The 24,463-nt window shown below is 48.6% G+C and overlaps 1 protein-coding gene across 4 annotated transcripts in view; it reads right to left on the bottom strand.

Annotated features, from left to right (window-relative positions):
* Window positions 1-24,463, bottom strand: part of KCNIP2 (potassium voltage-gated channel interacting protein 2) — a 507,168-nt gene that overhangs the window by 27,481 nt on the left and 455,224 nt on the right. For all 4 annotated transcript variants that reach the window (XM_088449952.1, XM_088449951.1, XM_088449950.1 and 1 more), the window contains one exon: window positions 11,003-11,127. In XM_088449952.1, coding sequence (XP_088306078.1) covers window positions 11,003-11,127 — 125 coding nt within the window. The remainder of the gene's footprint in view (window positions 1-11,002; window positions 11,128-24,463) is intronic.

Here is a 24,463-nt window from a genome sequence, read left to right as displayed (position 1 = left end):
TTAAGACCATTTTGTTAAGGTTCAGGGACTTCTCTCTCCCCCCATTTTGTATTATTTAGCCTGAAAACTGAGCTTCAGCACCCGCTGTTAAAATACTAGTGGTGTATATGGAAGAAAATCCAAGCTGAGAACCTGAGAAGTTTACAGCAGGGTCATCGCAGACTCTTTAATAAGTTATGATCTGACTTTCAAGAAGTTTAACCGTCTTCTCGCAGATCCGTGGCGTCAAGGAAAGAGGAAAAGAGCCTTCACAGATACAGGATACTTATGGCCCTGACACACAAATGTATCTGTGGTCTGCACAACATACATGGCAGATGTTTTGTAGACTGAACAAGATCATACTTGCTGGCACTGCAGGGGTGGGACTCGGCGGAGGTGGGCGGGGGTGGGACTCGGCAGAGGTGGGCAGGCCTGGGGGCATGATGATGAAATTGCATCATCATAGCCCCGCCCTAGTTGTGCAATGCTGAGATTACCAGCAGTGTGGAGTGGGAGGGGGGGCGTGGCTACCATGATGCAATTTAACATGAATCACGTAATCGGCTGCCTGTATGCAGTTGGGTGGCCCCAAACCCAGGAGACATGTCCACCTTTCCAGTTAGCCAGGAGCGCCACCTGATTTTCGGGAGACTCCCGGCCATTTCGGGAGGGTAGGCAATGTATGAACAAGATTTGATGAGAATGCATCTTACTGTATGACCTCACTAATAATTGGGGGTCATCACTAAGGTAGGAAATGTCACCCATCTGGTAAAGTCACATATAGGGGCTGCGTCTTAGTCACGCGGATCTCTGTTCATGGATGAAAAATGGCGCAGAAGTGAATTTACGCATCTTGCGTATGCCCTATTCTGAGTCGGATGGAGCTTGGTTTTTCTTTCCATGAAATAGGGCGTTTCAGGCCGTGACGACCTGGGTGGTGACCATACGATCGCATGTAACCACCCTGACTTGGAGGAGTGTCATTGTCATTTATCTAAAGCTCTATACGATTGGTAGTCCTTCGTACGGACGGGAAACCTGTTTCGGATCTCTTGCTCCTAGCATGGGTCTGGCGCAAATGCAGATGCTAATGATAAAGGTTACGGCGTACTATGTATAATTAATTGGCGGCACTGGTTTCTGCTTGCACATGGAGGATGCCCCACATTAGTTGAACAGATACTGGCATTAGCATAAGGTAGTAAATCAGGCTTCTGCAGCTGCCTGTGACTACATTTACACTGCGTGCGACTCAGCGTGCGAATCAGCCCATTAATATCCTTATAATCAACAAACAAGATATAAATGTGTCCTCACTGACCTATCATCAAATTTCACTAAATAGCATCACAAAATATATGCAACTAAGCCGCGCCATGCGTCCAGATGCTCAGTATTTTTCAGAATTTGCATCTGTTTCGCAATTCAAATGCGACAAAATTACGAGCACCGGGCACACAACTGGCGTCTTTGCGTGACACAGCAGTGTGCGACAAGGGGAGTACACAGCCTAAGCGCCCAGTACACTACAATCTTGCTTATACGCAGCTGCGGTGCCAAATTTAGGAGGTAAAAATTTAGGTAGAGACAAGCGCTGATCCCCGTGTTTTCATTTTGGATCCAGATTCATCTTCTTGTTTTGGTTCTGGGGTTTTCTTTTTTTAAAAAACTGATAAAAAGTTTTAACAAACGGCTAAAATCATGAAATTTATGCAATCCAAATCCCGAAATTCAAAATCCGAATTCTGAACCGCTGGAAGATCAAAACCGCGACTCGTCTCTGTGCGGATTCACAAAACTCAGGTGGATTCGGATTCCTGGAGAACCAATCCGCACATCTATAGTATAGTCTGAAAATTCCTACCCGTGGCACATGCATCTCGCTACTTATGGCACAAAAACGATGGGTAAATAAGGACAAATCTGTACATTAAACCTCATGTTCTACCACTGACTTATCCTGCGTATACAAATAAATAAATAAATAAACATTGTTTTACTAACTGACGGTTTCCTATTTCCTCCAGTCTGTGATATTAGTGTATGGGGACAGCGGGCCATTCCGGGAGAGGAAGGTAAGTAGGTGATATCTGTGATACTAGTGTATGGGGACAGCGGGCCATTCCGGGACAGGAAGGTAAATAGGAGATATCTGTGATACTAGTGTATGGGGACAGCGGGCCATTCCGCAAAAGGAAGGTAAGTAGGAGATATCTGTGATACTAGTGTATGGGGACAGCGGCCATTCCGCAAGAGGAAGATAAGTAGGAGATATCTGTGATACTAGTGTTTGGGGACAGCGGGACATTCCGCCAGAGGAAGGTAAGTAGGAGATATCTGTGATACTAGTGTATGGGGACAGCAGGACATTCCGCAAGAGGAAGGTAAGTAGGAGATATCTGTGATACTAGTGTATGGGGACAGCGGGACATTACGCAAGAGGAAGGTAAGTAGGAGATATCTGTGATACTAGTGTATGGGGACAGCGGGACATTCCGCAAGAGGAAGGTAAGTAGGAGATATCTGTGATACTAGTGTATGGGGACAGCGGGCCATTCCGCAAGAGGAAGGTAAGTAGGAGATATCTGTGATACTAGTGTTTGGGGACAGCGGGACATTCCGCAAGAGGAAGGTATGTAGGAGATATCTGTGATACTAGTGTTTGGGGACAGTGGGACATTCCGCCAGAGGAAGGTAAGTAGGAGATATCTGTGATACTAGTGTATGGGGACAGCGGGCCATTCCGGGAAAGGAAGGTAAGTAGGAGATACCTGTGATACTAGTGTATGGGGACAGCGGGACATTCCGCCAGAGGAAGGTAAGTAGGAGATATCTGTGATACTAGTATATGGGGACAGCGGGACATTCCGCAAGAGGAAGGTAAGTAGGAGATATCTTTGATACTAGTGTATGGGGACAGCGGGACATTCCGCAAGAGGAAGGTAAGTAGGAGATATCTTTGATACTAGTGTTTGGGGACAGCGGGACATTCCGCCAGAGGAAGGTAAGTAGGAGATATCTGTGATACTAGTGTATTGGGACAGCGGCCATTCCGCAAGAGGAAGGTAAGTAGGAGATATCTGTGATACTAGTGTTTGGGGACAGCGGGACATTCCGCAAGAGGAAGGTATGTAGGAGATATCTGTGATACTAGTGTTTGGGGACAGCGGGACATTCCGCCAGAGGAAGGTAAGTAGGAGATATCTGTGATACTAGTGTATGGGGACAGCAGGACATTCCGCAAGAGGAAGGTATGTAGGAGATATCTGTGATACTAGTGTATGGGGACAGCGGGCCATTCCGCAAGAGGAAGGTAAGTAGGAGATATCTGTGATACTAGTGTTTGGGGACAGCGGGACATTCCGCAAGAGGAAGGTATGTAGGAGATATCTGTGATACTAGTGTTTGGGGACAGCGGGACATTCCGCCAGAGGAAGGTAAGTAGGAGATATCTGTGATACTATTGTATGGGGACAGCGGGACATTCCGCAAGAGGAAGGTAAGTAGGAGATATCTGTGATACTAGTGTATGGGGACAGCGGGACATTCCGCAAGAGGAAGGTAAGTAGGAGATATCTGTGATACTAGTGTATGGGGACAGCGGGCCATTCCGCAAGAGGAAGGTAAGTAGGAGATATCTGTGATACTAGTGTATGGGGACAGCGGGCCATTCCGCAAGAGGAAGGTAAGTAGGAGATATCTGTGATACTAGTGTATGGGGACAGCGGCCATTCCGCAAGAGGAAGGTAAGTAGGAGATATCTGTGATACTAGTGTTTGGGGACAGCGTGACATTCCGCAAGAGGAAGGTATGTAGGAGATATCTGTGATATGAGTGTTTGGGGACAGCGGGACATTCCGCCAGAGGAAGGTAAGTAGGAGATATCTGTGATACTAGTGTATGGGGACAGCGGGACATTCCGCCAGAGGAAGGTAAGTAGGAGATATCTGTGATACTAGTGTATGGGGACAGCGGGACATTCCGCAAGAGGAAGATAAGTAGGAGATATCTGTGATACTAGTGTATGGGGACAGCGGGCCATTCCGGGAAAGGAAGGTAAGTAGGAGATATCTGTGATACTAGTGTTTGGGGACAGCGGGACATTCCGCAAGAGGAAGGTATGTAGGAGAAGCGGGACATTCCGCCAGAGGAAGGTAAGTAGGAGATATCTGTGATACTAGTGTATGGGGACAGCGGCCATTCCGCAAGAGGAAGGAAAGTAGGAGATATCTGTGATACTAGTGTTTGGGGACAGCGGGACATTCCGCAAGAGGAAGGTATGTAGGAGATATCTGTGATACTAGTGTTTGGGGACAGCGGAACATTCCGCCAGAGGAAGGTAAGTAGGAGATATCTGTGATACTAGTGTATGGGGACAGCAGGACATTCCGCAAGAGGAAGGCAAGTAGGAGATATTTGTGATACTAGTGTATGGGGACAGCGGGACATTGCGCAAGAGGAAGGTAAGTAGGCGATATCTGTGATACTAGTATATGGGGACAGCGGGCCATTCCGGGAAAGAAAGGTAAGTAGGAGATACCTGTGATACTAGTGTATGGGGACAGCGGGACATTCCGCCAGAGGAAGGTAAGTAGGAGATATCTGTGATACTAATGTATGGGGACAGCGGGACATTCCGCAAGAGGAAGGTAAGTAGGAGATATCTGTGATACTAGTGTATGGGGACAGCAGGCCATTCCGCAAGAGGAAGGTAAGTAGGAGATATCTGTGATACTAGTGTTTGGGGACAGCGGGACATTCCAGGAGAGGAAGGTAAGTAGGAGATATCTGTGATACTAGTGTATGACGACAGCAGGCCATTCTGCAAGAGGAAGGTAAGTAGGAGATATCGGTGATAGTAGTGTATTGAGACAGCGGCCATTCCGCAAGAGGAAGGTAAGTAGGAGATATCTGTGATACTAGTGTATGGAGACAGCGGCCATTCCGCAAGAGGAAGGTAAGTAGGAGATATCTGTGATACTAGTGTATGGGGACAGCGGGACATTCTGCAAGAGGAAGGTAAGCAGGAGATATCTGTGACACTAGTGTATGGGGACAGCGGGACATTCCGCAAGAGGAAGGTAAGTAGGAGATATCTGTGATACTAGTGTACGGGGACAGCGGGACATTCCGCAAGAGGAAGGTAAGTAGAGTAGGAGATATCTGTGATACTAGTGTATGGGGACAGCGGGACATTCGCAAGAGGAAGGTATGTAGGAGATATCTGTGATACTGGTGTATGGGGATAGCGGGACATTCCGCAAGAGGAAGGTAAGTAGGAGATATCGGTGATAGTAGTGTATGGAGACAGCGGCCATTCCGCAAGAGGAAGGTAAGTAGGAGATATCTGTGATACTAGTGTATGGGAACAGCGGGACATTCCGCAAGAGGAAGGTAAGTAGGAGATATCTGTGATACTAGTGTATGGGTACAGTGGGACATTCCGCAAGAGGAAGGTAAGTAGGAGATATCTGTGATACTAGTGTATGGGGACAGCGGGACATTCCGCAAGAGGAAGGTAAGTAGGCGATATCTGTGATACTAGTGTATGGGGACAGTGGACCATTCCGGGAAAGAAAGGTAAGCAGGAGATATCTGTGACACTAGTGTATGGGGACAGCGGGACATTCCGCAAGAGGAAGGTAAGTAGGAGATATCTGTGATACTAGTGTATGGGGACAGCGGGACATTCCGCAAGAGGAAGGTAAGTAGAGTAGGAGATATCTGTGATACTAGTGTATGGGGACAGCGGGACATTCGCAAGAGGAAGGTATGTAGGAGATATCTGTGATACTGGTGTATGGGGATAGCGGGACATTCCGCAAGAGGAAGGTAAGTAGGAGATATCGGTGATAGTAGTGTATGGAGACAGCGGCCATTCCGCAAGAGGAAGGTAAGTAGGAGATATCTGTGATACTAGTGTATGGGAACAGCGGGACATTCCGCAAGAGGAAGGTAAGTAAGAGATATCTGTGATACTAGTGTATGGGTACAGTGGGACATTCCGCAAGAGGAAGGTAAGTAGGAGATATCTGTGATACTAGTGTATGGGGACAGCGGGACATTCCGCAAGAGGAAGGTAAGTAGGCGATATCTGTGATACTAGTGTATGGGGACAGTGGGCCATTCCGGGAAAGAAAGGTAAGTAGGAGATATCTGTGATACTAATGTATGGGGACAGCGGGACATTCCGCAAGAGGAAGGTAAGTAGGAGATATCTGTGATACTAGTGTATGGGGACAGCAGGCCATTCCGCAAGAGGAAGGTAAGTAGGAGATATCTGTGATACTAGTGTTTGGGTACAGCGGGACATTCCAGGAGAGGAAGGTAAGTAGGAGATATCTGTGATACTAGTGTATGAGGACAGCAGGCCATTCTGCAAGAGGAAGGTAAGCAGGAGATATCGGTGATACTAGTGTTTGGGGACAGCGGGACATTCCGCAAGAGGAAGGTATGTAGGAGATATCTGTGATACTAGTGTTTGGGGACAGCGGAACATTCCGCCAGAGGAAGGTAAGTAGGAGATATCTGTGATATTAGTGTATGGGGACAGCAGGACATTCCGCAAGAGGAAGGTAAGTAGGAGATATCTGTGATACTAGTGTATGGGGACAGCGGGACATTCCGCAAGAGGAAGGTAAGTAGGCGATATCTGTGATACTAGTGTATGGGGACAGTGGGCCATTCCGGGAAAGAAAGGTAAGTAGGAGATACCTGTGATACTAGTGTATGGGGACAGCGGGACATTCCGCCAGAGGAAGGTAAGTAGGAGATATCTGTGATACTAATGTATGGGGACAGCGGGACATTCCGCAAGAGGAAGGTAAGTAGGAGATATCTGTGATACTAGTGTATGGGGACAGCAGGCCATTCCGCAAGAGGAAGGTAAGTAGGAGATATCTGTGATACTAGTGTTTGGGTACAGCGGGACATTCCAGGAGAGGAAGGTAAGTAGGAGATATCTGTGATACTAGTGTATGAGGACAGCAGGCCATTCTGCAAGAGGAAGGTAAGTAGGAGATATCGGTGATAGTAGTGTATTGAGACAGCGGCCATTCCGCAAGAGGAAGGTAAGTAGGAGATATCTGTGATACTAGTGTATGGAGACAGCGGCCATTCCGCAAGATGAAGGTAAGTAGGAGATATATGTGATACTAGTGTATGGGGACAGCGGGACATTCTGCAAGAGGAAGGTAAGAAGGAGATATCTGTGACACTAGTGTATGGGGACAGCGGGACATTCCGCAAGAGGAAGGTAAGTAGGAGATATCTGTGATACTAGTGTACGGGGACAGCGGGACATTCCGCAAGAGGAAGGTAAGTAGAGTAGGAGATATCTGTGATACTAGTGTATGGGGACAGCGGGACATTCGCAAGAGAAAGGTATGTAGGAGATATCTGTGATACTGGTGTATGGGGATAGCGGGACATTCCGCAAGAGGAAGGTAAGTAGGAGATATCGGTGATAGTAGTGTATGGAGACAGCGGCCATTCCGCAAGAGGAAGGTAAGTAGGAGATATCTGTGATACTAGTGTATGGGGACAGCGGGACATTCCGCAAGAGGACGGTAAGTAGGAGATATCTGTGATACTAGTGTATGGGTACAGCGGGACATACCGCAAGAGGAAGGTAAGTAGGAGATATCTGTGATACTAGTGTATGGGGACAGTGGGCCATTCCGCAAGAGGAAGGTAAGCAGGAGATATCTGTGATACTAGTGTATGGGGACAGCGGGCCATTCCGCAAGTGGAAGGTAAGCAGGAGATATCTGTGATACTAGTGTATGGGGACAGCGGGCCATTCCGCCAGAGGAAGGTAAGTAGGAGATATCTGTGATACTAGTGTATGGGGACAGCGGGACATTCCGCAAGAGGAAGGTAAGTAGGCGATATCTGTGATACTAGTGTATGGGGACAGTGGGCCATTCCGGGAAAGAAAGGTAAGTAGGAGATATCTGTGATACTAATGTATGGGGACAGCGGGACATTCCGCAAGAGGAAGGTAAGTAGGAGATATCTGTGATACTAGTGTATGGGGACAGCAGGCCATTCCGCAAGAGGAAGGTAAGTAGGAGATATCTGTGATACTAGTGTTTGGGTACAGCGGGACATTCCAGGAGAGGAAGGTAAGTAGGAGATATCTGTGATACTAGTGTATGAGGACAGCAGGCCATTCTGCAAGAGGAAGGTAAGTAGGAGATATCGGTGATACTAGTGTTTGGGGACAGCGGGACATTCCGCAAGAGGAAGGTATGTAGGAGATATCTGTGATACTAGTGTTTGGGGACAGCGGAACATTCCGCCAGAGGAAGGTAAGTAGGAGATATCTGTGATACTAGTGTATGGGGACAGCAGGACATTCCGCAAGAGGAAGGTAAGTAGGAGATATCTGTGATACTAGTGTATGGGGACAGCGGGACATTCCGCAAGAGGAAGGTAAGTAGGCGATATCTGTGATACTAGTGTATGGGGACAGTGGGCCATTCCGGGAAAGAAAGGTAAGTAGGAGATACCTGTGATACTAGTGTATGGGGACAGCGGGACATTCCGCCAGAGGAAGGTAAGTAGGAGATATCTGTGATACTAATGTATGGGGACAGCGGGACATTCCGCAAGAGGAAGGTAAGTAGGAGATATCTGTGATACTAGTGTATGGGGACAGCAGGCCATTCCGCAAGAGGAAGGTAAGTAGGAGATATCTGTGATACTAGTGTTTGGGTACAGCGGGACATTCCAGGAGAGGAAGGTAAGTAGGAGATATCTGTGATACTAGTGTATGAGGACAGCAGGCCATTCTGCAAGAGGAAGGTAAGTAGGAGATATCGGTGATAGTAGTGTATTGAGACAGCGGCCATTCCGCAAGAGGAAGGTAAGTAGGAGATATCTGTGATACTAGTGTATGGAGACAGCGGCCATTCCGCAAGATGAAGGTAAGTAGGAGATATCTGTGATACTAGTGTATGGGGACAGCGGGACATTCTGCAAGAGGAAGGTAAGAAGGAGATATCTGTGACACTAGTGTATGGGGACAGCGGGACATTCCGCAAGAGGAAGGTAAGTAGGAGATATCTGTGATACTAGTGTCCGGGGACAGCGGGACATTCCGCAAGAGGAAGGTAAGTAGAGTAGGAGATATCTGTGATACTAGTGTATGGGGACAGCGGGACATTCCCAAGAGAAAGGGATGTAGGAGATATCTGTGATACTGGTGTATGGGGATAGCGGGACATTCCGCAAGAGGAAGGTAAGTAGGAGATATCGGTGATAGTAGTGTATGGAGACAGCGGCCATTCCGCAAGAGGAAGGTAAGTAGGAGATATCTGTGATACTAGTGTATGGGGACAGCGGGACATTCCGCAAGAGGACGGTAAGTAGGAGATATCTGTGATACTAGTGTATGGGTACAGCGGGACATACCGCAAGAGGAAGGTAAGTAGGAGATATCTGTGATACTAGTGTATGGGGACAGTGGGCCATTCCGCAAGAGGAAGGTAAGCAGGAGATATCTGTGATACTAGTGTATGGGGACAGCGGGCCATTCCGCAAGAGGAAGGTAAGCAGGAGATATCTGTGATACTAGTGTATGGGGACAGCGGGCCATTCCGCCAGAGGAAGGTAAGTAGGAGATATCTGTGATACTAGTGTATGGGGACAGCGGGCCATTCCGCAAGAGGAAGGTAAGCACGAGATATCTGTGTACTAGTGTTTGGGGATAGCGGGCCATTCCGCCAGAGGAAGGTAAGTAGGATATATCTGTGATACTAGTGTATGGGGACAGCGGCCATTCCGCAAGAGGAAGGTAAGTAGGAGATATCTGTGATACTAGTGTATGGGGACAGCGGGACATTCCGCAAGAGGAAGGTAAGTAGGAGTTATCTGTGATACTAGTGTATGGGGACAGCAGGACATTCCAGGAGAGGAAGGTAAATAGGAGATATCTGATACTAGTGTATAGGGACAGCGGGCCATTCTGCAAGAGGAAGGTAAGTAAGAGATATCGGTGATAGTAGTGTATGGAGACAGCGGCCATTCCGCAAGAGGAAGGTAAGTAGGAGATATCTGTGATACTAGTGAATTGGGGACAGCGGGACATTCCGCAAGAGGAAGGTAAGTAAGAGATAACTGTGATACTAGTGTATGGGGACAGCGGGACATTCCGCAAGAGGAAGGTAAGTTGGAGATATCTGTGATACTAGTGTATGGGGACAGCGGGCCATTCCGCAAGAGGAAGGTAAGTAGGAGATATCTGTGATACTAGTGTATGGGGACAGCGGGACATTCCGCAAGAGGAAGGTAAGTAGGAGTTATCTGTGATACTAGTGTATGGGGACAGCAGGACATTCCAGGAGAGGAAGGTAAATAGGAGATATCTGATACTAGTGTATAGGGACAGCGGGCCATTCTGCAAGAGGAAGGTAAGTAAGAGATATCGGTTATAGTAGTGTATGGAGACAGCGGCCATTCCGCAAGAGGAAGGTAAGTAGGAGATATCTGTGATACTAGTGAATTGGGGACAGCGGGACATTCCGCAAGAGGAAGGTAAGTATGAGATAACTGTGATACTAGTGTATGGGGACAGCGGGACATTCCGCAAGAGGAAGGTAAGTCGGAGATATCTGTGATACTAGTGTATGGGGACAGCGGGCCATTCCGCAAGAGGAAGGTAAGTAGGAGATATCTGTGATACTAGTGTATTGGGACAGTGGGACATTCCGCCAGAGGAAGGTAAGTAGGAGATATCTGTGATACTAGTGTATGGTGACAGCGGGACATTCCGCAAGAGGAAGGTAAGCAGGAGATATCTGTGACAACTCCTGTTTACCTTCTTGATGAATGGCCCGAAACTTAATTTTTACCATTGCAGGTGAAAATGTGCATTTTCACCTGCTTTTGTAAAAATTAGGTGATGATGAATAGGCCCCTATAGGTCCAAACCTGTAGCACTGTAATATATTTTTTGGAAAGAATTAGTATACGTGATGACAGGTTGCATGGATGGTACAGTCCGTATACTTACATTCTTAAAGCCTCGATAGAGTACCTGAAGTTCTCTTTTCGTAAATTTGGTTTGTTCTTGTAGTTGTTCCAGTCCTTCTGGACGATGGCAAACTGTAGACAACTCAAAGTCATCCTCTATACTGTCTGGAAGAACATGGAAAGGAAACAGGACATTAAAAATAAAAATGCTATGGCCAATCAGGCACATTTACGTTGATACATGCATTTAGTCTGATAATTCTATAGAAAGCCGAGGTAAGAATCTAAAATGGACTTAGGGCCAAATTCAATTAGCTGCGAAAAGCCAAGATCTGCCGATGCGTGGTTTTCGCCTGTTTTCAAAGTATCGCCGTTTTCAATTCCAGGACGTTTTCGCCTAGGCCAAAACTCCATAGGCAAAACCAGGCGAAAAAGTTTCCCCAGCAAAAGGCAGGAGAAAAGAGAGCAAAATCCAGATTTTGGGGTATAAATGTGGGGAATTGGTTCAAAACCCTATGGACACCGCCTCCCCTAATGACTAATTAGACAAAAAAAAAAATATCTTAATTCACTTAAAAAAAAACATCATCTTTGGGGCAAAAATGTAAAAAGTGTTGGAAAATGGGTAAAAAGTATTGGGCCTGTTATTTTGGGGGCTATAAGGTAGAGACAGGTGTGTTTAGGATTGCACGAGGCTGCAGCAGGTGTGTTTAGGATTGCACGAGGCTGCAGCCGGTGTTTTTAGGATTGCACCAGGCTGCAGCAGGTGTGTTTAGGATTGCACCAGGCTGCAGCAGGTGTGTTTAGGATTGCACCAGGTGTGTTTAGGATTGCACCAGGCTGCAGCAGGTGTGTTTTTTAGATCTTTTTTAAATCTTCCCTTTAGAGACACCAAAATATACTATTACCCATTTACATGTACCCCAAATTTAACTACTGTGCTTATTTTTCTCAAAATACATTGCTTTATATCATTTTCCCACACTTATGCAAATATGCATATAACAGCCCTTTGACTCAATATAAGATCACTAAATACTTTTATTAGGGCTAATATTGATTCCCAGGGTCAGTGAGAGTTTTTATGGGATACAGACTGATTTCCCCAAAATATCCTATCCTTTTGCTAGTTCCACTATTAACTACATTAGCCTATCTGCGTTTACGCCTGCTTTGGAAATGAATAAGCGGGGACGCACATGGAGAAAATATCGCGTCCAAACAGACGAATGAGGCGAAAACATTGCGCTTTTTGCCAACCTCGGCTTTTCGCGGCTAATTGAACTCGGCCCTATATATGATATTAAATGCACAACATAAAATACTTGTATTAAAATTCCACCTCTAGACATCTCCATTTAAATCTGTGAATGCAATGAGAAGGTGATTTATGAGCATTCCCGAAAAATATGGCAGTATGCAGTAAGTTATTTATTATTTCCTGAGAAATTCCATGAAAATGGCAACACTTCATCAATTCTCTTCACCCACTGCGCGTTCAGAGTGTGACAGAGATCAGTGCTGAGACAGATGTCCCACAGACTGTTCCCCCCTTACTGGGATCAGTAGTGTAGGAAAGGAATTGGAGCTCTCTTTGTGAAATGTGATGCGATTACGCACGGAGGCCTGCTGCAATAATATGCTAATGAATGCAATCACAAAGCCGTTGCACGGCCAGCATAAAGATGCTCAATACCGCTATCTCATCTCATATCCGTAATACCTTGTGCTGCGTACACATCGGGAACATCAAGTAACATCGGCCCCTCACGCACAATTACAGCAGGTCTGACTTGGCTCAGAAGTTGCTAACCTCATTGCACGCAGTAAGTATTCAAGCTGCGTATGCTGTCGCAGTGGCTAATTTATGCACGCCCATGTAATGGCGTTCAATCGGACAGGCATGCCTGCGTTTCTCCAACCACTCCCCCGTCACAACCCCAAAACGCTCACTTCCTGTCACACTCTGCGATGACTGACTGCGCTCAGCACGATCGCAATCCGATCGCAGCACAGCCACCACGCACGCGCATTGCGAAGCATACACATGCGCAGTACACAACAACTGGCTGCCTGCGTACGCTATTGCAATCAGTAGTGAATCAGGCCCTTTGTACGCAGTGACTGAGCAGTAATATGCTAATGCAGCAGGAGGCATCTTGTGTAAATAGCCTTCTATGATCCACTAATGCGTCCTAAGGTGCTGCATCGGACTATCTGCGTGAACATCGGCCATCTGAGCATTGGCGTAACTAGGGTATTTGGAGCCCAGGGGCAAAATGAAAAATGTCTCCCCTGGCGTGGCCACTTGTCACAAGGGGCGTGGCCACTGAAAAATGGGGGCGTGTCAACATGACACCACCGTTTCTCGTCACTCTTGGAACATTCCTTTCCAATCCATATGCACCTTCATGCCCCCAGTAGTAGTGCTCCTCTTGCAATGCCCAGTGTAGTAGTGCCCTTTATGCAATGTCCCCAGTAGCAGTGCCCCATGTAGTAGTGTCCCAGTAGTGCCCTTTATACAGTGCCCCAGTAGTGCACCATTATACAATGCCCCCAGTAGTGCCCCTTATACAGTGCCCCCAGTAGTGCACCATTATACAGTGCCCCCAGTAGTGCCCCTTATACAGTGCACCCAGTAGTGGCCCTTATACAGTGCCCCCAGTAGTGCACCATTATTCAGTGCCCCCAGTAGTGCCCCTTATACAGTGCCCCCTGTAGTGATCCCCCTTATACAGTGCCCCCAGTAGTGCCCCTTATACAGTGCCCCCAGTAGTGCCCAGTGGCGTATCTATAATGGGTGCAAGGTGTGCGGGGAACATGGGCCCCTGGGTACAGGGGGGCCTCGCATCGCACACCCTGCACCCATATTATCTAAAACTGACCAGTCCATGGTCCTGCATCGGGTGTCAGCGCTGCACAGAACACCGGAAAATGGCAACTGCGGCCATGTTTCCGGCGTTCTGCGCAATCGCGCAGTAGTCGCTGGGCACACTCTAGTGCCCAGAGTCTACTGCCTGTGGTGGCCGCATCAGTCGGCTGCTGGGGAGAGAGAAGGGGGCTCTGCACGGGGAATGCACATGGGCCCCCTCCTCTCTTAAGTCACCCCTGGTAGTGCCCCTTTATACAGTGCCCCCAGTAGTGCACCCTTATACAGTGCCCCCAGTAGTGGTCCCCCTTATAAAGTGCCCCCAGTAGTGGTCCCCCCTATGGAGTCCCCCCATTAGTGATACATGCTCCCAGCCAGTAGTGCCCACTACATAATATATTATATACACAGACATACACATGCACAAAACACCTGAATCCCCGCTTCTGCGCCCGCCGCCGTCCGCTCCTCCATCCTCCTGCACAGCACTATGGGAGAGACGTCATGACGTCTCTCCCATCACCTACTGCGGGAGCGGAAGGAGGAGCTCATGAGTGAGCTCCAGCCTGAGTCCGGCCGTGGGCGCAGCAGCCAATGAGAGTCTGTCTGACTCTCATTGGCTGCTGAAACTTCTGTTACTAAGTTTAACGGACTTGGACTGTGGCCCCGGCCGACCCCCCTTGTTATGCCACTGCATCAGTGTTTTCAAGCAGCTGGAGCCAGTGAGACTGCATCAGGAGAGGCAGACAGTGGCCGCGGCACGCTTTAAAAACGGGGTTAACACCCCCCCCGTTTTCAAGAACGCTGGCCATCGCCACCCCTTCCTTGCCCCCAGACGGCTGTGGGCACTGCGTGTCGTCTCACAGGACGAGATCTGCAGTCTCTGCGCATACGCTAATCACACACCATCGGAGATGCACGTAAACCATCGAGCGCACATCTCTGAGTCAGAAGAAGTTTAAAATTCTACCCACACATCTTTTATTATTTCATGTAAAATTAAAACGGTAGAGTTCACCATCCACTACAACACACATACCCAGGGTGGGATGCATCAGATTTTGCGATCAAACTTCATTTTCGGAGGTTTGGCCGCTTACCGCATATGCACCAAGTTCCGGAATGCGATACATTCTGGGGCTTGGATGCGATGGGCAACGCCATCTTTAGATGCCGTTACCCAATAGAAGCCAATGGGTTTCTATTTGCAATTCCCCCTGAGAGAGATCCAATTAGATCCGTCCCAGCTCCCCCCCAGGGAGCATGCGTCACTTGACGCATACACAGAAGGACTCCCAGGTCCTAAACCTGTAAAATGCTTCTATCACAAAGGACAGCTTTTACTGGAAGGCGCTGTCCTTTGTGACTTTCTTCAAGCATAGGGCTTTAGTGAACGCAGTTATGCTTGCGATGAGTGGCGGGATGCAAAATGCGATGTGTCATGTGTCCCACCCCCAATCATTTTCCAATGAGTTATGGCCCTGATTCAGAGCCGGACGCTCTGACCAGAGCGCTCGCTCTGAATCAGGGCCCACCTCCATTAATATGGAGCGTCCTCCTGGACGCTCGTATAGCTGTGGGTCACCACCCACAGCATATACGAGCGTGCAGGCTTATGGTCGCGATGGTCTTGACCATCGCGACCATCGCCACTGCGAGCAAAAGCCTGCGGTTGAGTTTTTCAACCGCAAGGCCAGGAGTGATTTTGGCTCTATCAGAGCCAAAATCACTCCCACTGACATCACTAGTGATGTCAGTGGGGCCGGCTTCAGACGGTAGGCGTTCCCTTGGGAACGCCTCCGTCTGGCAGGCACGCCCCCGGCACGCCCACCAAAGGGGGCGTGCTGTCAGTCAACATCGACAGCACGCCCCCTTTGATGAGACACTACGAGCAAAGGAAAGTCCTTCGCTCGTCGCGTCTCGCGCATGCGCACGACGGAGCTCCCTCCGTCGTGTGCATGCGCAGTGCAGACCATCGACCCACTTGCGAGCGGACAGCCGCTCGCGAGTGGGTCTGAATGAGGGCCTATGTTTCCAAATGAGCCTAAAATAAATACAAGATTTTAGGTGCGTACACACTGGGCGATTAAAGTGGACGACTGAACGATAATGATATTGTTATCGTTCAGTCGTCCACTTTATCGTCCATTTTTAACACCAAAACGATGAACGATAACGACGATGCGCGTTCCCGCGGGTCGTTCATCATTATCGTTCATCGTGTAAACATACAGGCCAACCTCAGGTTGCTGCATGTTGGGGAATGGGGAAGAGAGCCCGGCGCTGAACGATATCGTTAATGATATCGTTCAGCGGGTGTGCCCAATGTCATGAACGACATTGAGCACACCCTGCCAGGGACACACTAGACGATATCGCTCAGGGAGCATATCGTGTAGTGTGTATGCTCCTTATTGGGTTCTTATTCAAGTTAATGTACAAAAACACATTTTATGTGGGTGTATGGGTTACAATTCAACCTTTAATAGATGTAGCAAAATATAGCAAAATGCATTACTCTACAGGTTGAGTCTCCCATACCCAAAATTCTTGGGACCAGGGGTATTTTGGATATCGGAATATTCAGTTGTTTGGAATATGTGCATACCATAATGAGATATCCTGGGAATGGGACCCAAATCTAAATGTATCTATGTGTTATATACACCTTATACACACAGCCAGCAAGGTCATTTTATACAATATTTTCAATAATTTTGTGGCTCAAACAAAGATTGTGGGCCTGATTCAGAGCCACTCGTAAGCGGCAGCTCGTTCGCTCCAAGCGATGTTTGCCCAACTGCGCATGCGCACGGATCGTTATACGCATGCGCGAACCAGTCAGTGCGGCCGAAATTCATGTGCTCGCAAAATAGCGAATGCCTGCTATTTTGAGTGACAGAAAGAGGCGTATGTGGGTGGTAACAGGGGAAGGTGCTTGAAAACGGGGAGTGGAGATCAGAACGCAGGCGTGCTTAAAGGTCAAAGCGGGCGTTTTATGGGTGTGCATAATTAATACAGCAGCGTCATTGACCACGTCACTGGGTTATTTTTAAGCCAGAACTGCTCGCAAAATTGTGGTAGCAAAAACCAACCACAAGAATAGCGAGCAGCTCATACCCTGTTCGATGTACTCGATTAATCTAATAAATAGCGGACATGACGTAGGATGCGAGCGGCCAGGGGGCGTAGTTTCCCAAAAAACGACCGCAAGTTTTGTTCGCTCGTTCAGACCTAGAGGCGTGAACAGACCGCAAACAGCGAACGGTTCATTTGAATAGCCACCCCTATTTTCAGGACGAGCGAGCGCTAATTGCGTCCGGCTCTGAATCAGGCCCAGTATACATACATGAAATTTTCATATACAGCTTATGCACAAAGGGCCCTATTTACTAGAATCCGCATTAAAATGCAGATTGTAGTGTGATATTACCGACTGAATTCACATTGCGAATTCAGGCAATATCACAGGGATTTATTAAAAATCCCTTGCAGGGACAGAGCTTGCAATAAAGCTCTGTCCCTGCGAATCCCCTCCGCAGCCTTATATATCAGCGTGTGGTCTGATTACACCACACAGCTGATCACTGGGGCCGGCTCCGGGCTCTGCTCTGCGCGTTAGAGCGGAGCAGGAGTCCGGTAACCGGGGAAGACCCTGGATAACGTCACCTCCAGGTGGCATTATTATCACAGGGCTTTCCCCGGTATTTTTTCACAATTTATTTTTAGTAACCAGATCACATTTCCCATTACAATTATGGGAAATGTGATCTGACTACTAAAAATGTGATAATTAGGGCTTCTACTCCAATTGTGCTTTAGTAAATATAGGTGATACTAAAATAATGTAAATAAAAAGGGTGTGAAAACATCCTTTTTCACTTTATTTTAGTAAAAATAATGTTAATAAATAGAGCTCAAAATGTGGCTGAATATGAGTTGGATCAAAGCAAAAAAGAACAAGTTATACCCCTTTCACACATCCTACACATCCTAATTGGTCACTTTGTATTAATACTCGTTTTAGACTCCAGGACATATTAGGTATAGACATCTACGATAGTTGTGTATCAAACATTACATTTTTTTTTACCGATGGTAGATTGCTTGCCATTTCACCACCATCGATGGCTGACTGCCAATGGAGATGCAAAAATAGGTTTTTCCTTTTCCTCCGCCATCCGTCCTTTAGCCCTGTACTTCTTCCCTAAATGGCCCACTGCTGACACGTATCCCCACTTGTGCCGTCCATCAATATTTGTTTATTCCATAGTTTCCTGCCATCGATGGTAAACCATTTGATGGCTATCCCTAGGATACAAGTTTTCTGCCGCACTGGAAGGGAGTTTTCTTCTGGCTACTGTTGTAGCTGGAAAGGGAGCCTTGGGGCCTGATTCAGACCCGCTCGCGAGCGCTATGCGCTCGCAAGCGGGTCAATGGTGGCCCAGTGCGCATACGCATGACGGAGCCGGCTCCATCGTGCGCATGCGCAAGACCCGGATAGCAACGGGCAAGCCGTCGCTCCGGGTCTCGTACCAAAGGGGGCGTGCTGTCGATGTTGAGTGACAGCACGCTCCCTTTGGTGGGCGGCCCGGGGGCGTGGCTGCCCAGACGGAGGCGTTCCCATGGGAACGCCTACCGTCTGGGGCCGGCCCCACTGACATCACAAGTGATGTCAGTGGGAGTGCTTTTGGCTCTGTTAGAGCCAAAAGCACTCTGGGGCTTGCGGCAACGAGACCCTACCGCAAGGGTTTCGTCGCAAGCCCGATGGTCGCGATGGTAACCCACAGCTATGCGAGCGGCCAAGAGGCCACAAAAAAAAAATGCCCTGATTCAGAGCGGGCGCTCGTTCAGAGCGTCCGGCTCTGAATCAGGCCCTTGGTGCGGTGGGTGGGGGCAGTCACTCAGTAACCCTTTCCAGGTTTTTGCACTATTGCTTGTTGCTTCAAGGCCCTTCTGAAGACTGAGGGTCTCATTCAGACCCACTCGCAAGTGCCTATGTGCTCGCAAGCGGGTCTATGTTCGGGCTCTGTGCAGGCGCAGCAGCCGCACTGCGCGTGCGCAAGCCCTGGAGCGAGAGAGAAATTTTCTCGCTCCAGGACTCACTACAAAAGGGGCGGCTGTCGATGGTGATCGACAGCTCGTCCCGTTTTGTAGGCGGGGCGGGGGGGTGGCTACACAAACGGAGGCGTTCATGACGGAACGCCTGCCGTTTGTGGGCGGCCCCACTGACATCACGAGTGATGTCAGTGGTGAGCTTCTGGCTCTAATCGAGCCGAAAGCTCACTGGGGCTTGCGGTAAACGAGACCCTACCACAAGGGTCTCGTCGCAACCCCCGATGGTCGCGATGGTCTTGACCATCGCGACCATTAAACTGGCCACTCGCTAAAGCTGTGGCGAGCAGCTAGGAGGCTGGCTCTAAACATAGAAGCGGCCGCCCTCATTCGTGGCGAGCGCTCACATCTTGCGAGTGGCTCTGAATGAGGTCCTGAGGGTGACAGCAGGCTTGATGCATTCTTAGCCTGGGAATTATGCTGACATGACAGGGGTACAAGTCTTACTAATCATCTCTGTATAATATATATATATTCTTGATAAAAGTCACACCGACTGAAACGTTGGACGCTGATCTCTGGGAGTCGTGAGTCTCATTTATATTTCAAGTCCTGAGAGTGCCGCTGTTTTTCCCTATATACTTGGTTCACACACCATTAGAGGGCACCCAGGCAGGTACTGACTACACTGTGGAGTGCCGGCGTTATTTCTATATATATATATATATATATATATATATATATAATCATCTCCGAATTGTTGGCACATGTGTCTTTTTGTAAGCTGGACACAAGGTGCTCTCGCTATCAGGGCCTTAATCAGAGATGGACACGGGCCCTCATTCAGAGCCGTACGCTCTGAGCAGAGAGCACGCTCTGAATGAGGGCCGCCCTCCATAATTATGGAGCGTCCTCCTGGACGCTCGTATAGCTGTGGGTTACCACCCACAGCCTATACGAGCGTGCAGTTTGATGGCCGCGATGGTCGTGACCATCGCGACCATCGCCACTGCGAGCCGGAGCCTGCGGTTGAGGTTTTCAACCGCAGGGCCCGGAGTGATTTTGGCTCTATCAGAGCCAAAATCACTCGTACTGACATCATGTCAGTGGGAGTGATTTTGGCTCTGATAGAGCCAAAATCACTCCGGGCCCTGCGGGTGAAAACCTCAACCGCAGGCTCCGGCTCGCAGTGGCGATGGTGATGTCAGTGGGCCGGCTTCTGACGGTAGGCGTTCCCTTGGGAACGCCTCCGTCAGGGAGGCACGCCCCCGGCATGCCCACCAAAGGGGGCGTGCTGTCAATCAACATCGACAGCACGCCCCCTTTGATCAGACACAACGAGCGAAGGAAAGTCCTTCGCTCGTCGCGTCTGGCGCATGCGCACGATGGAGCTCCCTCCGTCGTGTGCATGCTCAGTGCAGACCATCGACCCACTTGCGAGCGGACAGCCGCTCGCGAGTGGGTCTGAATCAGGCCCACAATGCGGAGTCACACAGCGCATGCGTCAAGTGTCATTACCAATGTCGCTCACATTGAAGATTTATTTGTGGCGCAGCAACGAGGTGGTGGCGACTGAAACGCAGACGTGCCGCGACCATTTTCAGGGCATGTCTCTGGCTGCGGCTGTGATCCCATTCACAGGGAAAATGGCTCCGGCAACTTAGGGTTACTCAGAAGTCCGATAATCGACTCATCCGAGGACGAGCTGCGACTTTGTACGTCGTCGCTTGGATTTGCGAAGCCGCAGGTGAGTGTATCATCCAAATCCCGGCGTCTGCGACATTAGCGTATTTTTTGCACAGCTGCTGCGCAAAAATTCGGAGCTGCGGCGGCATCAGCGTTGTGTACAGCCAAGGGCTATGTTTAGAAGTTTTCCTGTGTCTTGCTCTCATGTTCCTCGCCTCACTGAGATTATTCCCTCACAGAGGGTGGATGGTACAGACATGCGGAAATGACTATTTCTGTACAAATGCTATTTTTCTGTCCTATGGAAACATTATTGCCCACCTGCAGCAGGGCCTATGCCAGTCTGCAGCAAATGAATGCCAATCAGGGGAAGACCAATCACTTATTGGCAGAAAGACAAACAGATGGTGACAGAAACACAGTGGAGGTCAATAACGATCAACAAAATGGCTGCTCCAAAGCACAAATAAAGTTCAGACCCAATAGGCTTCTTAATTGGGTCAAATGTACTTATTTCCCTGCCATGGCACCTCAGTTTGAGAAGCAGAAGTTTGTCCTGGATAATGGGTATATACAGTACAAGAATTCCTACCACAGTTATGTTGAGCAGCGCAAATATAAGATTTTTTTTAATGAGATAAAGGCATGAAGAGGGTGCATTTCTTATATGGGCGTTCCTTGCCGTGTCTGGCCATTCCTGTGTGCAAAATTACCTGAAATCTGCACCAACCTATTCATTGGAAAAGATAAAACACTTCCCATACATGGTACATTTTGTAATACGGTGATAAATCGCTAAAAGTTCAGGTTTATGTGAAAATCATGTACAGTATATATATGTTTTATTTTTTTTACTCTTTTGGCATAGTGGGCAGAGGTCCGTCCACTATACGCATTATACTGGGATCGGTGGGGCGGCCGGCAACTTGGCCACTACAGCCAGGAATGCTTTAGACCATCAGCAGCCAGGGTTTCAAACCATGTCAACATGTCATACCACACCCGTGAGAATCATAGGGAAATACTCCATGAAGGGGCACAGCAGCGCCCCCCCCCCCAGTACGCGGGCCCTTCTAACGTCTCATAGCCCCTGACGATCTAATATTCCACCTTTTTGCCCTTTCCGAAATGTTTGACGCTACTACTACTGCGTTTGCTTTCCCCAGCCCAGAAATCATCTCCGAGGGGGCCATGAATGGGGGGAAAGTGATTGGAACCCCACCTGACCCCTCCCAGAGAGGCTGCCCGTCTCGGTACCCCTGAATAACTGCTGATGTTAAATACGTAGAAAAAACTTTAATGTTGTGTGTGACAAAGAACTGCTCCCATGCCATGAGTTTACTGGTGCCTCCCACCATGTCAAGGAAAAGCTGCTGGGATGATAGGAACTGGGAGCTGATTGAAGAGCTTTACATTCCGACCACCTATGTGATGTGAGGACTCCAGGCAGCACTGACACACTGTGTGCTATAAAGCAGCCAGCAAATGCAACAATGGAGTGGTCTAGCCCAGTGGTTCTTAACTCTAGTCCTCAAGTGCCCCAACAGGTCATGCGCAGGTGAGTTCATCTATTCTGCTTGGTCACTAATTATCCCACTTGTTTCCACAAATAGAAATCCTGAATGCATGACCTGTTGGGAACCACTGGTCTAAACTGACATGTCATGAGTCCTGACCTTAAGCCCATTGAAAATCTGGCAAGACCTCAAACCTGCTGCCCATTGCCCCTTCTCAACTAGTAGGATAAATAGGTTATAGGTTCCTGATGTGGTTCATTTTTGAACCAAGGGAACGAATACTTGGTGATGATATTTACATTTTTTTAACATATTTTTTTTCATTACTTTATTATCTTTTTGGGTGATCCTGTGACAATACTGCACATATGGGATTTACAAAATACCCAGTATAATAAACAAAATTAAATTTTCTTGGCTGTCAGACCCCTAGGTGTGAATAAAAGGTGTCGGAAAGCTGTATCCTTCTTCCACGCATTTTACACGTCAGTGTTCTCCCCAGGCTGTTTTCTGCGGGCGCATCGCCCGGCAGAAACAGCCTACCGCCCGGCACTTTCCCCGCCAACCCCTACTGTGGAACGCTGGCCTTTGAAGTGACCGGAGGCTAGGGGGGCCTCCGATCGCTTCAGAGGCAAGCGTTCCCAGTGATGCACTGCGCGAGTGACATCATGATGTCACCAACGACGTGAGGAGCCTGCCCCGTGCGCCTGCTGGATCTAGTTAGATCCAGTCTGAGCGCGGGAGTGGGAGCGTGAGCGGCGAGCAAGTTAAGATAAGTTCTGGGCTGGGACCAGGACCAGTCTGGGGACACTGCCTAAGGTACTAGCCTGGGGGCACTGCATAAGGGACACTATCTAAGCCTGGGGGCACTGCATAAGGGACTAGCCTGGGGGCACTGCATAAGGGACACTATTTAAGCCTGGGGGCACTGCATAAGGGGCACTATTTAAGCCTGGGGGCACTGCATAAGGGGCCAGCCTGGGGGCACTGCATAAGGGACACTATTTAAGCCTGGGGGCACTGCATAAGGAGCCAGCCTGGGGGCACTGCATAAGGGACACTATTTAAGCCTGGGGGCACTGCATAAGGGGCCAGTCTGGGGGCACTACATAGGTGCACTACTTCAGCCTGGGGGCACTGCATAAGGGACACTATTTAAGCCTGGATGCACTGCATAAAGGGCCAGTCTGGGGGCACTGCATAAGGGACACTATTTAAGCCTGGGGGCACTGCATAAGGGGCCAGCCTGGGGGCACTGCATAAGGGACACTATTTAAGCCTGGGGGTACTGCATAAGGGGCCAGTCTGGGGCACTATTTAAGCCTGTGGGCACTACATAAGGGACCAGTCTGGGGGCATTACATAGGGGCACTACTTCAGCCTGGGGGCACTGCATAAGGGCAAAGCAAAACTACAAGGGGCAATGCATAAAGGGGAAAACTACAGGGGGCACTGTATATGGGGATAACTACAGGGGGCACTGCATAATGGGTACTATTGACTGAGCACCAGTGGGGGAGCAGCCTGAGACCTGTCGGGCTGGAATGGTAAGGGAGATACCCGTTTTCCCGGCGCGCGCATAATTGTAAAGGCCCCCACCCGGCTACTTCTTGATGCCACCAGGCAGGAAAAAATTTCTGGGGAGCACACTGCACGTGACTTTGGTTTGTGTGTCACTTTCTTACAAATAAAAAACAATGGATCGTTACAGATGATAAATCATAATTTTTATATTTTACTCTAAGTTTGATTACAGTTACAGCACTTTCAGGCCAAATCAAGTCGTGTTACGGCTGCTCACACTCCTTTCATATCGGGCCTCACACCGGAGTTATTCCCGGGTCGTCCCCTTTCACACTGCACTCGTTTCTGCCCTGCCAAAGGCGTTATTCATCAGAAGTGGAGGTTACAGGCTGCCTGCTCTGTCGCTGGGAGATGACATCATTTCCCAGCGCTCCTCAGCCACCAATGAGTTGCTTTTACTGCAACCCGGGTTGAGTAACCTGGGTCGCCCCTTTCACACCGCAGCCGATCTGGGTCAGTCCCAGGAATAACCCTGGTCTCGACCAGAGTCGAGATCCCGGGACACACAACCTGGGTCGACCATTTCACTCCGACAGCTGACGCGGATTTAAAAAGAAGGTCTAAGGCTTATGTGAATTGTATGGAATTTTTAGAGAAAGAAACACCTGCAAAAGTTGTTTGAGATAGTTTATTAAAAGAAACAAATAATCAACTGAGTGTAAAGATTAGCAGAGCTTAGTGACCATGGTTAGCGCACATGCATGAATCGTACATATGATTGCTTAATGCTAGTAAAATTGACCTTTTAGGGGTACTAGCTTAACCAATCAGATGATAATTGTTTAGATAG

This window comes from Taudactylus pleione, unplaced genomic scaffold (genome assembly GCF_031769625.1).
Source record: "Taudactylus pleione unplaced genomic scaffold, aTauple2 ptg000502l, whole genome shotgun sequence".
NCBI lineage: Eukaryota > Metazoa > Chordata > Amphibia > Anura > Myobatrachidae > Taudactylus > Taudactylus pleione.
The sequence above is the reverse complement of the archived record's forward strand: the minus strand, read 5'-3'. Positions and strand labels throughout refer to the sequence as shown.